General features: G+C 47.1%; 1 protein-coding gene across 2 annotated transcripts in view; it reads left to right on the top strand.

Moving 5' to 3' along the window:
* The window catches only part of LOC126411703 (pyrimidodiazepine synthase-like), a 148494-nt gene that overhangs the window by 99969 nt on the left and 33140 nt on the right, over nucleotides 1–15385 (top strand). The window contains exon 1 of one of the 2 annotated variants that reach the window (XM_050081384.1): nucleotides 753–860. The exons of the other annotated variant lie outside the window; for it this stretch is intronic. Coding sequence (XP_049937341.1) covers nucleotides 836–860 — 25 coding nt within the window. The 5' untranslated portion in view covers nucleotides 753–835. Of the gene's footprint in view, nucleotides 1–752; nucleotides 861–15385 lie in introns of those variants that run through there. 2 annotated transcript variants of the gene reach the window in all.

The following is a 15385-nucleotide window of genomic DNA, read 5'->3' as shown; positions in this document are numbered from 1 at the left end:
AATCTCGGAAGTGTGGCTAGGACGTCATGTTTCAGTATTTTCGATGTTAATTGTGTAAGGAATATCATATGAAATGACATGCGACTAAGTATGTCTGTAGCATAGCTACCACCTGAACATTTAGATTAAAATGTGTACTTAATATTACCTTTCTTTTATAAAAAAAAACATTAATAATGCCCCTAGGTGTTCAATAGAAAATTCACAATCACCATTTGTAGTGCAGACGCTATGACTTTCCACGAATTTCTACAGCATAACCTCCGAAATGCGAGCATCGGTGTTTTAGATACATATTCCTTCTTAGTGGCAGCTTCACCTTGGCTTTCAACTTCACTCTTCAAACTGGTTTGTGCTCCCTGAATAGCTGCGCATCCTAACTTGAAATCCTTACTTCACTTGGCCATAGCGAAACGACGAAAAGTTACACAACCGCGCGTAATACCTAGACAAACGAGTCGCAGCTAGACAGCCGTGGTGCAATACATAGCCGATTCGTCGCATGCGATTCATCAGAATGGTTGGAAATTATAAGCAATCAGCGATCGATCTGAGATTTCCCCCCTCACGTGCGATCTACGGCCAGATGGTGCGACCTGCTGCGATCCGTCTTTCTTGTGTCCATCCTTCTACGTGACTCAGCATTTAAAGAAAGGAACCACATTTCAGCCGTGTCAGGCCAAACACGGGTTATCATTTTGACCGTGACTGCGCGAAAGACCTTTAACCGACCTACGCGAGATACGTGCGGTTCCTTTATAAGAACTGCCGACAGCGAGTTCCACAGACATTCTGCCGCAGTTTGTTGGACACATACTTTTTACGAGAGTCAGTTATGGGCGTGAAGTTCCTTAAGAAGGGTAAGTGAAGTATTATACCTGATTTTAAACCTATTCGATCAAGACCTCATTACACTTCCACTGAATTAAAGTATTGCTGGAAATAATTCTTGTACGCATGCGTCCGAAGTTTTCGTGTCAGGGTTGAATATCAACGTGTTGAGCACAAAAAACTTTTCGGTTTTATTACCACGAAAACACTCCTTTGCGTATCAGAAGTGACGCAGCAAGGAGCCCGAGAGGATTTCAATGTTTTGGCGTGCCGCGAAATATTATTGTCTCTCTGTTGCCAGATATTGATCTCAATATTATTAGCATCATCAGCATCCCCATGTGCCTACACTACAGGGGTCTTTCACTGAGAGCTCACCCTCTTCCATTTTTTTCCTGATCTCCCTCTTTCCTTGTTGTTTAGCAGAGTGAGGAATATGTTTTGATGCAGTCTCTGTCTTTTGAACTTTTGACGGATCACAATTTCTTATAAAGTACTCTTTCTTATTGTACAGTCTGTTCTCATTGAGTAGGTAAGTCAGTCTATTTTGTTATTGTTGATTATTTTGATTAACACTCATTCCTCTTTCACCTTTTACGTACCTTCACATTCTTTGTTTTGTCTTCCTATCTGAGGTTTCCTCCAGGCACAATGTTAAAAGGCTTTTAAGCGCTAGTCATTGCCTTTCCACAGGCCGAGACTTCTTGCATCTCATACTACACTTTTTAACAACCTAAATACTTTGAAATATTTTTTTGCTTCAGCATTACTCTTTCAATTGCACATCCATTTTGTTTTTTCCTCTGTACATAATTATTTTCTACGTCTTTTTAACATGTGTTTTCGTAGCACGCTGTTCAAAGCTGTCTTCCAGCTCTTCCAGACTATTAATGACTGTCATCTCTTCTTCAGCTATGAAGTATCAGTACCAAATATTTTGTGTGTGAGCTAGCTTCTGCCTACTGCAAGGCCTTCATGAAGAAAACTCTTTACTGTTTCCTCCAAGTAAATCCTGAATAAAGTCTGTGGCTAATATCATTATTGATTCACATCCGATTTGACTCCTGCTGATATTTCCCATCCAGCTGCTCTCGTTCTTTACTACGTTATAATTAAGTTGCTTATCGGTACGCACCTCCTAACTTTGACAATTTCACCCTCTCACATGCTTTCTCCAGATCAACAAATACAACTTATTGAGCCTTGCATTTCTTCTGGTATGTTTCATTAATTATTTCAACATTTCAGTTGCATTCTTCTTTCGTTTTACTTTCCTGAATCAGAACTATTCTTCTTTCAGCTTCATTTCAACATGAATCCATAGATGTTGATTTGAAGTAACCATGAAACACTCCCTCAGTTCACAGTATCATAACCAATATCTTTCAGTCTGGTCTATGAGGGTAACAAAGTTTAAAATGTCACTACATGAAATTTAACTAAACATATCCCTTACTATGAATGTGCTATGCCTCTACTTTTATTTCACAAACACAAATCTGTTGATAACTTAATAGAAGAAATTCCCATCCGATCGAACAGCATACGTGGGAGAATGCAGAATAAGCCTATATTTGCATTTTAATTCTCAATATCGCACAGCAACAACAACTACGATGAATAATATGTCGATGCAACTTCGGTCAAAGATGCACCGCACTCTTCCAGTACTCTCCCACCAAACCTACTCTTTATTTCTACATTTTTGCTACTAATTACACATCTTCGTTCTGTCGCTTCAGAGTATTGTCACTTGGTTTGTAAATGGTACGATAGGCTGCAGAGGTTTGATAACAAACTTCCGTGTTATTTACTCTATTGTGGATATTTTCTTTCACTTACTCATTTCAAAGGAAACTCTTATTCAGTGCACCAATCGAAAATACTGTGTAAGTTATCTCGTATTTCCCTGTTTTTTCTGTGCACAGTATTATAACCGACGTACAATCTGAGAGTGCTGCTTTCCTTCCTTTGATTTTATGTAAACACTTTCGGTGCTGTTGAACATTTATCGAGCAGTGTAACGTATTGGATTCTATGCGTGAATAGTTCTCCGTATTAGTCACATGTCTGCAAAATACTTCATTTTATTGCAGCCTTGTTATCAATCGAAAATAAGCAAAGAAAGATGCATGTTGAAAATCACACGGTTCATCTCCAACACACCTTGTGTGTAAAGATGTTCAAATGCTCATATGTGTGTGAATTCCTAAGGGGCCAAACTGCTGAGGTCATCGGTCCCTGGACTTCCACACTACTTAAACTAACTTATATCACTCATTAATGAAAGTGTATTGTGGTCAATAATTGGTACGGCAGTGGAATTATTACGCATGAATGTGCTCTCGTATGCGGAAGTTAACACTTGGTTTTTTTATTGTCTTTGGTTTAAGCAGCAGACAGATCCACAGGAGACTGAACAGTAGATACGGATCTGATAAATACTTACGTGAAAGTCGAGAACCTTATATGACTAGTCGATAGGTGCATGGTCAGGATCTAACTGGAAATTGTTGTAGGACTCACACATCGTCCTTCTTCCAGATACAAGAAATGAACTTAAATTTCCTCTGTTAGTTTCATAATGATTTTCGTTAGTTTCTGTTTCCGTAAAATTCTACCTGTGGTGGACTCTAACAAATGTGTACAGTTGTGTTTCGTATTTCCTTATTAGGTACGTTTTCATCTTCTCCTCCTTCATCTGCTTTGGCACTTAATGGGTCTTGTCTTCCTGAATAATCTTCCTTCATACCCTCTTCTTCTTGCTCTTGGTCGGTCCTTCCTTGTGGTCAAATACTGTATTCCACTCACTACGTTTTTGGGCATTCTGTCACCTAAAATCCTCTAAACATGTCCTAAACCAAGTATATTGTCATATTTCATAAATATTGTCATATTTTTCTCTTGTACAAGCCGTTGTAATTCATGAGAGTATCTTTTTCTCCAGCCCTCTGCATATCTCACAAGCCCATAGCATTTTCCACAGGATCTTTCTCACAAATGGCTTAAATTCATGTCTGCCATTGTAACAACTGATCGTATGAGGGAATAATATGCTATTACTTTTCGTTCTCATATTTACAGAATTGTTAAATACCTGTAAGTTTGCATAAGATGCTTTACTGCTGCTTGAACTCTTGCCTCATGCAAACACCAAAAAAAGTTTTGCATCACCCCGGTTCCCAGAACTCCAGAAGACAGACGTTGACTGTGGATATTGCATCAGAGACACAGTCCCTCCGACTGTTCAGCGATGTCATTAAACCCGCCCAAAGACGTAAACAACCACTCATGAGCAGCGCATATTAGACGGAGGGGGTCCGACAGCCATTCAGTTCCAGATATTCCAGCAGGAAGGAGGTACACGGCTCGTGTTGTCTGTAATTAAACAATGCTTAGGCTGTCAGTGCCGCGGTTCGATCGCGTCCGCATTTTTACATTGTGTCAGGAAGGGCTCTCAACAAGGGAAGTGTCCAGGCATCTCTAAGTGAACCAAAGTGATGTTGTCCGGACATGAAGGAGATACAGAGAGACAGGAACTGTGAATGACAAGCCTCGTTCAGGCTGCCCAATGCCTACTGCTGCAGTGGATGACCGCTACCTACGGATTATGGCTCGGAGGAGCCCTGACACCAACGCCACCATGTTGAATAATACTTTTCGTGCAGCCACAGGACGTCGTGTTACGACTCAAACTGTGCGCAATAGGCTGCATGATGCCCAACTTCACTTCCGACGTCCATGGCGAGGTCCACCTGTGCAACCAAGGCACCATACAGTGCGGTACAGATCGGCCCAACAATATGACAAATGGACCGCTCAGGATTGGCATAACGTTGTCTTCCCCTATGGGTGTCGCATATGCCTTCAACCAGACATCTGACAGTGACATGTTTTGAGGCAACACGGTCAGGCTGAACGCCTTAGACATACTGTCTAGGGAGTGCAACAAGGTGGAGGTTCCCTATTTTGGGGGTGGCATTATGTGGGGCCGACGTAGGCCGCTGGTGGTCGTAGAAGGCGCCGTGACGGCTGTACGATATGTGAATGCCTTCCCCCGACCGATAGTGCAATAGTGCAACCATATCGACAGTATATTGGCAAGGCATTCGTCTTCATGGACGACAATTCGGGTGCACATCTTGTGACTTCCTTCAGGATAACGACATCGCTCGACTAGAGTGGCCAGCATGTTCTCCAGATACGAATCATATCGAAGATGCGTGGGATAGATTGTAAAGGGCTGTTTGTGGACGACGTGACCCACCAACCACTCTGAGGGATCCACGCCGAATGGCCGTTGAGGAGTGGGACAATATGGACTGACAGTGCCTTGATGAACTTGTGGATAGTATACCACGACGAATACAGGCATGCATCAATGCAAGAGGACGTGCTATTGGGTATTAGAGGTAACAGTGTGTATAGCAATCTGGATAACCACCTCTGAAGGTCTCGCTATCTTTCGGTACAACATGTAATGTGTGGTTTTCATGAACAATAAAAAGGGCGGAAATGATGTTTAAGTTGATCTCTACTCCAATTTTCTGTACAGGTTTCGGAACTCTCGGAATATAGGTGATGCAAAACTTTTTTTAATGTATGTATTATTATCACTGGTGAGAAGGACGCATAGATAGCTGAAGCAGGTTATTTCTTAAAATAATTTTAGATGCTGTTAGGTTATGTGGTATTCTTCTAGCATTAGAATTCGTCATTATCATGTATTTTGTCTCATTTTCGTTTACTGTGATTTCTATATTTAGTTTTAGGTTTTTATCTAGAAGAGAGGTTGTGATGCTTTCAAACTCATTCCGTCTTTCTTCTTAGTTTGTAGGCTTTGAACGAAATGTCCTGAAGTCGTGTTTCAAGAAGGAAATTTACGATTGCCTCTGCCAAACACATTACTCTCTTAGCTTTCATTTGCGTTTGGTAACAACCACCGCTCTTTCCATGATTGCACATGGAAGATACGAGAAACGTAAGCAACTAAGAATATTAAAATATATTTTTTTTAATTGTAAAAACCAACAGCCTCAGTTGCAAAGTTTACCGCGAAATGTTGAAAATATTTAAAATATTTGTCTTACATATGGACTGTCCGACTAGTTGTAGAGGGTAACAGGAGCGATGCTCGTTTGGAAGGTGAGCATAGTTTTTCAGCCGGTAGTAAACAAATTAAAGTCATTCACTATTACAACCAGGTGTTTGGGATATTTGGAATATATTCGCTCTGTGGAGTTAAGGATGGTTGTCATTGGCTCAATGACTAATGTGCCTGAATATGGCAGCATGCAGATACACTCGTTGTTAATGTTACACTCCCAGTTAGCTGTTTCTGACCATGTCTTACCACTGTAGGATTCATTTTGCCTCCGCAAATTTGTTTCTGCTCACTCCATCCTAGAAGAGTGTAATCTGTCTTACTCATATTCATTCCAGTAAGTGTTGAATAAATCCTACTTTCTTATTCGGGTCTGAAAGAGTTCACAATCTCTAATAAAATATGACAGACTACTTTTTCACTTTCCATTTTTTACACGGGTTCGATATTAGTATATGTATCCTGAGATATTTTCATCAGGGGAACTCGAAGTTTCGGATAACCTAGCTGCATGAACTATTCCTGATGTGTATTCCAAAAGTACGCTGCCACCTGAACGGACGCTTCTGAGCTATAGTGTATGCCTGCTCTATTCAGAACAGTTTTATAAATTTTCCATCTGTAGCACGGCTCGGGGAATCTACAGTCATAATGGTCACAGGACTGACAAAACCTCAGGTTAAGAACTTTTAGACTTTTTCACATCAGAGGACCCAGATTAGTCCCATGCAATGCTGTATCCAGTACGTATGTTCAGTACATCGATATGGCCCGCTAAGCTTTGTCTACGCCATCGGTGACAGACGATATTGATAGCAGGAAGAGCGCCGTGGTTTGATGAGATTTTTTTTTCCTTTATTGTAATTTTAATCACCTATACAGGCGGGCTGGCAGCAGCACATTACGCTGCTCTTCAGCCTTAAGTGGAACAATAACATGACAGAGGTGATACAGACAATACAAAAAACGGCGGGCAAAAAATGGAGATACAAAAAAAAAACAATAAACATGAAGCCGTTCACGAAGGACGATAAAAACACTAACACTTGTGGACACGGCGCACAAAACACGGAGGACGGCGATGGCACATGTGAACAGTGGAGTCGTAACTGCACGAAACACAAAACGAAGCACACACACGAGATACTGATGTCGATGATCTCCGGCGCGCGAATGTTCACCATGCGTGTGCGAGTCCGGGGACCTGCCAAGAGAGGAGGAGGAGGAAGGGGAGTGGGAGAGCGAGAGGGGAGAGCAGAGATGCCACGGGCAGGGGAGAAAGGGGGAGGGAGGAAGGGGGAGGGGAAACCTGGGGGAAGAGGGGTGGAGGGAGGGGACGTGGGAAAAGGAAAGAGAAGGGAAGGGAAGAGAAGGGAGGGAGGATGCCCAAAGGAAAGGACACCGGAAGTGGGGGGTGGGGCAGGGTCAAAGTTGATAGGAGGGGTAGATGGAGGGGTGGAGGGCATCATCAGGGAGGGGGAGCTGGCGGAAGCCACCTTGGGAGAGGGTAAGGAGGGTGGAGAGATGGAGACCGGGTGGGACGTGCGAATACAGACGCGGCAGAAGGCGGGGGTGGGAGAGGATCGGGGAGACGAGCGGGTGAGGAGGATCGAATTTGCGGGAGGTGTACAGGATCCGTATCCTTTCAAGGAAAAGGAGGAGGTGGGGCAAGGGATGAGATTGTACAGGATCTGCATGGGGGAGGGGAGACGGATGCGATAGGCGAGGTGGAGAGCATTACGTTCAAGGATTTGGAGGGATTTATAAAAGGTAGAGAGGACGGAGATCCAAGCCGGATGGGCATAACAAAGGATAGGGGGGATGAGGGATTTATAGGTGTGGAGGATGGTGGATGGGTCCAGACCCCACGTACAGCCAGAGAGGAGCTTGAGGAGACTGAGGCGGGAGCATGCCTTGGCTTGGATTGTCCAGAGGTGGGGAGTCCAGGAGAGGCGACGGTCGAGGGTGACGCCAAGGTACTTAAGGGTGGGAGTGAGGGCGATAGGACGGCCATAGATGGTGAGATAGAAATCAAGGAGGCGGAAGGAAGGGGTGGTTCTGCCTACAATGTTCGCCTGGGTTTTGGAGGGATCGACCTTGAGCAACCACTGGTTGCACCAAGCGGTGAACCGGTCAAGATAGGATTGGAGAAGGTGTTGGGAGCGCTGTAGGGTGGGGGCAAGGGCAAGGAAGGCGGTGTCATTGGCAAACTGGAGAAGGTGGACGGGGGCTGACGGCGGCGGCATGTCCGCCGTGTACAAAAGGCACAGAAGGGGGGGGGAGGACGGAGCCTTGGGGCACACCGGCAGAGGGGAAAAAGGTGTAGGAATCTGTGTTATGGATGGTGACATAGGAATGACGGCGGGAGAGAAAGGAGCCGATCAGATGGACGTAGTTAATGGGAAGGGCGAAGGTTTGGAGCTTGAAGAGGAGACCGGAATGCCATATGCGGTCATATGCAGGTTCGAGGTCCAGGGAGAGGAAGATTGTGGAGCGACGGGAATTAAGCGGTTCGGAAAGGAGATGAGTGAGGTGAAGGAGAAGGTCGTCGGAAGAGAAGGACGGCCGAAAGCCACACTGGGTAACGGGAAGGAGGCAGTGCTGGCGGAGATGCTGGTGGATGCGTTGGGTGAGGATAGATTCCAGGACCTTGCTGAAGACCGAGGTAAGGCTGATGGGACGGTAGGAGGAGACGGCGGACGGCGGTTTGCCAGGTTTAAGGAACATGAGGATACGGGAGCTTTTCCACAGGTCGGGGTAGGACTACATTGTAGAGCCTGGCCAGGGTGGAGAGGAAAGAGACAGGAGCCTCACGAAGGTGACGGTAGGTGACACAATCATGACCAGGAGCGGTGTTGCGTTTTGTGCGGAGTGTAGCAATGAGATCCTGTGTAGTGATAGGGGCATTGAGTTCCGTGTGTGCAATGTTGTCCAAGTACTGGAAACCAGGAGTGAGGGGAGGGACGGAGGTGTCAGTTCGATCGCGGACATCCGGGAAGAGGGAGTAATCAAACTGGGGATCATCGGGGATGGAAAATACATCGGAGAGGTAGGAGGCAAAGTGATTGGCCTTACTAAGGGTGTCAGGGAAAGGGTGATCATCATGGAGAAGAGGATAATAGGGGGACAGTTTAGTTCCGGTAAGGCGATGGAAGGCCGACCGGAACTTGGACGAGTTGATTGGTAGGGTAGCATTTAAATGGGTGCATGTCTGTCGCCAGTCCCGGCGTTTCTTAGCCGCGAGCAAATTACGAATGTGTCGCTGGAGTTGCCGGTGGCGTCGTAGTGTGTCCGGGTCACGCGTGCGGAGGAAGGCACGGTAGAGACGACGGGATTCACGGAGGAGGAGAACGGCCTGTGGGGGTAAGGTAGGACGGTGGGGGTGGATGGCAACAGTAGGGACGTGGGCCTCCACGGCCTCAGACAAGGTCTGCTGGAGAAAGGAGGCGGCATAGGTGACTTCGTCAGGGTGGTGGTAGGTGAAGGGGTGGCTATCGACCTGGGTGGAAAGGGTATCCCGGTAGGCATTCCAGTCGGCACGGGAATAGTCGTGGACATACTTAGGGGGAGGGTCAGTACGAGGGTTGGGGCGAGGGCGACGACCGTCTGAAACAGTGAGGAGGACAGGGAGATGGTCGCTACCAATAGGCTCCAGGACATCCACCGTTATGTGGCCAAGGAGGTTGGGGGAGGAGAGGATAACATCAGGAGTGGAGTTGGATTCGGGACGGGTGTGCTGGGGGATTGGGATGAGGTCGCCTTGAAGGGAGGAGAGGAACCGAACTGGGCGGCGGAATGACTATGGATGTTGAGGTCGGCGGCGATCACGTAGGAGGAGAAGGTACGGTCGATGTGGGAGAGAGAGTCGAAGGGAATAGGGGCGTTAGGGTGGACATAGATGGTGGCGCAGGTAACGGTAAGGCCGGGGAAGAAGAGACTAAGGATCAGGTGTTCGATGGGGTCGGGAAGGAGAGGTTGGAGCCAAACGGGGATCTGGCAGTGGTGACCAATGGCAACTCCGCCACGCGCAATTGGGAGGGGGTTATCGGAGCGGTGGAGGAGATAGGGTGAGGTGTGGATGGAGTGGTGGGGTTGGAGGAAGGTTTCATTGAGGAGGAAGGCATCCACGCGGTGGGTGGCAAGGGTGTGCAGGAAGAGGTTCTTGTTGGGGGAGAGGGAGCGGATATTGTTGAAAAGGATACGTTGCTGTCGCGCCATGACAGGGATTTAGACAAGGGTGTCAAGACGGGAGAAGGTGAAATGGGCCTGGTTGTTGGAGTAGGTGGTGTACATTTTGAGTTGGAATATGGAACGGGTGGCAAGGGAGATCTGCTAGAGGGTGTGGGGGCGCTGAAAGGGATGAACATTTTGAAGGACGATGGTGGTGAACCTGATGATGTCCTCAGCGGTGGGGGGGGGGGGATGAAGGGAATTGCCAGGAGGGGTGGGGGCGTCCAGGGGACAGACAGAGACGGTGAGTTCAGGAGTGGTCGGAGGGGGTCGGGCTTTACACTTTTGGGAGTAGGTGGGATGGGGAAGATTGCAGGTATTGCAGGAAGGAGGGGATTGGAGGTTAGGGCACTGCCTGAGGAAGTGCGCTTGCCTACAATGCGGGCAGGTGGGGGCCTCGCGGCACTCAGCTGTGGGGTGCGCGTTATAGCGCAGACACCTCTGGCAGCGCAGGGATTGAGGAGGGGAACGGGAGGGGTCAACCTCATAACGCTGGTTAAAAAGGAGGGCACCCTCCTTCAGGAGATGGTCTATGGAGAGGGCGTGCTCAGAAAAAACCCGCAAAAGGTGGGTGGGGCCGGCAGCATTATGGATCTGGCGAACCGCACGCACCTCCAGATGGGGATGGGCCTGAAGCTCCGCCAACACCTCCTCCTCTGTGATCACTGGACTGAGCCGAGTGATCACGGCGGTGAGGGTCGGTGGGCGACGTGGAGGTTGGGGTTGGCGGGAGGGAGGTGGCGAGGGAGCAGGGGTGAGAGAGGCATGAGGGCCAAAGTGGGTGACAGGGGTGCGGGAAAAGAGGTCTGTGTGGAGGGTAGGGCTGGGGGAGGAGTACCGAATCATGGCGAGGAGTGAGGAGGGAGATGGGGGCACTAGGACAACTCTGGCGAAGGAAGAGGGTGAGGTTCCGGGCTTCAAGGAGGGAGGGATCCGGACGGGAGAGGAGGTAGCGGTAGGAGGAGGGGGTAGAGGAGGTGATGGCGAAGGCGGCGGGGAGAGCTGGGCATGGAAAGTGGCCCGACGGCCACCACCCTAGCCGGAGCTGCAGTGACAGGCTGGGGGAGTGGGGGGAAAGGATCAGATCGAGAGGAGCGGGAGGAAGAAGCTGGAGATGGGGCGACAAAGAGCGAGGGCGAAGGGAGAGTGAGAAGAGGTGGGATGGAAGGAGGGGGGTGGGACTGGGCACACCACGTTATAGTGGTGGAGGCGGCAGAAGGGGAAGTGTAAACTATGGCGATGGTGGTAGTGGTGGCGGGGGCGGACATGACGACAGGGAGAAACAATAACGCACAGAACGAAAGGGAAAGGACACAAACCGGGGCAGACGAAGACAAAGACGGAGGAAGACGAGGACGGCCGAAGACCAGGGTCGGACGGCGACGGCGGTGGCGGCGGTGGCGGCGACCAGGCGGCGGCGGCGGCGGCGGCGGCGAACAGACGGACGGACGGACAGCAGGCAGCAGCGGTAGCGGCGGAGACGGACAGCGAGCAGGCAGGCGGACGGACGGACGGACGAACGAACGAACAGCTACAGCAGTAAGCGGCGGGCAGACGGGCAGACAGACAGACAGACAGACAGACGGACACAATCTTCGAAAGCGGAGATTCCAACCTGACAGTAGCCCAGGCTTTGCAATCTGGCGCCTTCGAATGAGAGGATCCAACCCTCTGTGTGTTTGATGAGAATATCTCGAGGGAAAAAATGTTCAAGAGAGTTTCAGGCTTGCGGGCGGTCATCGAATACTGTACTCCTCGATATTTCGACATCACACCTGCCAGTCATCCTCAGGTGAGCCATCTACGAGCGAAGACGAATTTGAACATTCTGAAGTTTATTTGTGGGCTGAGTGTTGAATAAATCCTACTTTCATATTCGGGTATGAAAGAATTCACAGTGTATTGTGCACATGCTTTAAGGTCGTGGTGACAGACTGATCACACTAACTGACAAGCAGCGCACCCTAGTGTCGCCGTGGCCATAGTTGTACTCGATCGTGCTCGTTTGGAGCTTTAATTCACAGTAATAATGCTGTGTTCTGCAAGCAGTAGCTGTTTAATCCTCGACGCTTTCTCTGATCTCTTCTGTGGACCCACCGTTGACGACTTGTGTTCCTGGTATTTATTTGTGGCTTTCGATCCCGTTGGGTCAGAGTGTTTGAGAGAGTGTTCTCAACCGTCACTCGGGGACTGGAGTAAATGTAATACTGTGAAAGGCCATATCGCCGTCTCAGATATAACAGTATTTCGACAATAGAACATATTGGCCCGCGCGGAATGGCTGCGTGGCTTGATGCGTCAAGTAACGGATTGCGAAGCCCCTCCCGCCGGAGGTTCGAGTCCTCCCTCGGGCGTGGGTGTGGGTGTTGTTCTTAGCATAAGTTAGTTTAAGTAGTGTGTAAGTCTAGCGACCGATGACCTAAGCAGTTTGGTCCCTTACGAATTCACACACATTTGAACTTTAGAACAAATTGTCGTCTTCAGGCGCACTGTCTCTTGTGCAAGAAAACGTCTCAGTCAGTGTTTTTTGCCTTTTAGTTACCTTCTTGAAATTTAGTGGTTAGCTTTCTTAGTAGTACAAACGTTTTTAATTCGTCATGATTGTTTATGCATTAAATTATTTGTCAAAGTTACTACGTATAATTAGTGAGTTTCGTCGCTTGTAGCACAGATCTGCATTATAATATTAGTATAGCCCAGCGATACTCAAATTGTGCTCCATGGGGCCCTGCGGCTTTCCAAGACCTCTGTGACGGCTCTGCCAAAATAATATCAACTAGTCTTGTAAAATACTGAGAAAACCGGGTCTTACAAATCTCTTACCACTGATTTTGAAGGTCAATTTCTTTCTCAGTGGGCTACAAGCAGCATAATAATACTACGATCAAAAACTCCAAACAGGGGAACTTAGGTTGCAAGTGTAAGTATGTGGCGACTTGTCACTACACACACAAGCAGTGACCATGTTCATGCTTCCTCCCCCCCCCCCCATCACTCTCTCCCACCCTGCGTGCTGTCTCATCTATACATCCTGCGACCATTCCCTTATGCTCTTCCTATCTCCCTCTCATCCTTCTTAAACATCTCGAACTGCGTTGAAGGACTTTGGCAGTTCCCTATCTATGTTACCCCGCCTGAAGCTATACAAACCCACGCCGAGCAGCATAAAGCACAGTTCCTACTCGAGTTTGCCATTGCAACGCACTCCGGTTCGGCACGGCGAATCTGCACTGTTCTCGGATTACTGTGTATTAGATTCGTGGTTGTCATTGACTACAGTTGTAATATTTAATATCTTGTGATTCAAATTTGTCATATTGTAAAATTAAACTGTTCATTTTAAAAGACAGAATGGAGGGTTGACTTAGAAATGTTGCAACAAAATCTTGCATAGACAGTTCAAAGGTCATCACCCTCAAAGCCGGCCGGGGTGGCCGAGTGGTTCTAGGCGCTATAGTCTGGAACCGCACGACCGCTACGGTCGCAGGTTCGAATCCTGCCTCGGGCATGGATGTGTGTGATGTCCTTACATTAGTTAGGTTTAAGCAGTTCTAAGTTCTAGGGGACTGATGACCTCAGATGTTAAGTCCCATAGTGCTCAGAGCCATTTGAACCATCACCCTCAAAGATATTCGATGAAGATTATGATATTCAAGAAGATGATGTAAAGACTTTAAGCTCCATATTTTCAGCCAGTAAGATACCTAACGACTCAATAAAAATAAAAGAAAAGGAAAGTATGATGAATCTTACATCTATCTCGGATTTGTCGGTTCTAACGGCTCACCTTTCTGCATGTTACGTAGCAAGCTACTTCGGAAAAGTTTCATGGTGCCTGCTAAGGTGCACGGACAGTTACAAAACATGTTGTTGTTGTTGTTGTGGTCTTCAGTCCAGAGACTGGTTTGATGCAGCTCTCCATGCTATTCTATCCTGTGCAAGCTTCTTCATCTCCCAGTACCTACTGCAACCTACATCCTTCTGAATCTGTTTAGTGTATTCATCTCTTGGTCTCCCTCTACGATTTTTACCCTCCACGCTGCCCTCCAACACTAAATTGGTGATCCCTTGAGGCCTCATAAAATGCCCTACCAACCGATCCATTCTTCTAGTCAAGTTGTGCCACAAATTTCTCTTCTCTCCAATTCTACTCAGTACCTCGTCATAAGTTATGTGATCTACCCATCTAATCTTCAGCATTCTTCTGTAGCACCACATTTCGAAACCTTGTGTTCTCTTCTTGTCTAAACTGTTTATCATCCATGTTTCACTTCCATACAAGACTACACTCCATACAAATACTTTCAGAAACGACTTCCTGACACTTAAATCCATACTCGATGTCAACAAATTTCTCTTCTTCAGAAACACTTCGACCATCATCAGTTATTTTGCTCCCAAAATAGCAAAATTTCTTTACTACTTTAAGTGTCTCATTTCGTAATCTAATTCCCTCAGCATCATCCGATTTAATTCGACTACATTCCATTATTCTCGTTTTGATTTTGTTGATGTTCATCTAATATCCTCCTTTCAAGACACTGTCCATTCCGATCAGCTGTTCTTCCAGGTCCTTTGCTGTCTCTGACAGAATTACAATGTCATCGGCGGACCTCAAAGTTTTTATTTCTTCTCCATGGATTTTAATTCCTACTCCGAATTTTTCTTTTGTTTCCTTTACTGCTTGCGCAATATACAGATTCAATAACATCGAAGATAGGCTACAACCCTGTCTCACTCCCTTCCCAACCACTGCTTCCCTTTCATGTCCCTCGACTCTTATAACTGCCATCTGGTTTCTGTACAAATTGTAAATAGTCTGTCGCTCCCTGTATGTTACCTCTTCCACCTCCAGAATTTGAAAGAGAGTATTCCAGTCAACGTTGCCAAAAGCTTTCTCTAAGTCTAGAAATGCTAGAAACGCAGGTTTGCCTTTCTTTAATCTAGCTTCTAAGATAAGTCGTAGGGTCAGTATTGCCTCACGTGTTCCAACATTTCTATGGAATCCGAACTGATCTTCCCTGGGGTCGCCTTCTACCAGCTTTCCCATTCGTCTGTAAAGAATTCGTGTTAGTATTTTGCAGCCGTGGCTTATTAAACTGATAGTTCGGTAATTTTCGCATCTGTCAACACCTGCTGTCTTTGGGATTGGAATTATTATATTCTTCTTGAAGTCTGAGGGAATTTCGCCTGTCTCATACATCTTGCTCACCAGATGGT

Source organism: Schistocerca serialis, chromosome 1, assembly GCF_023864345.2.
Source record: "Schistocerca serialis cubense isolate TAMUIC-IGC-003099 chromosome 1, iqSchSeri2.2, whole genome shotgun sequence".
Lineage (NCBI taxonomy): Eukaryota > Metazoa > Arthropoda > Insecta > Orthoptera > Acrididae > Schistocerca > Schistocerca serialis.
The sequence above is the reverse complement of the archived record's forward strand: the minus strand, read 5'-3'. Positions and strand labels throughout refer to the sequence as shown.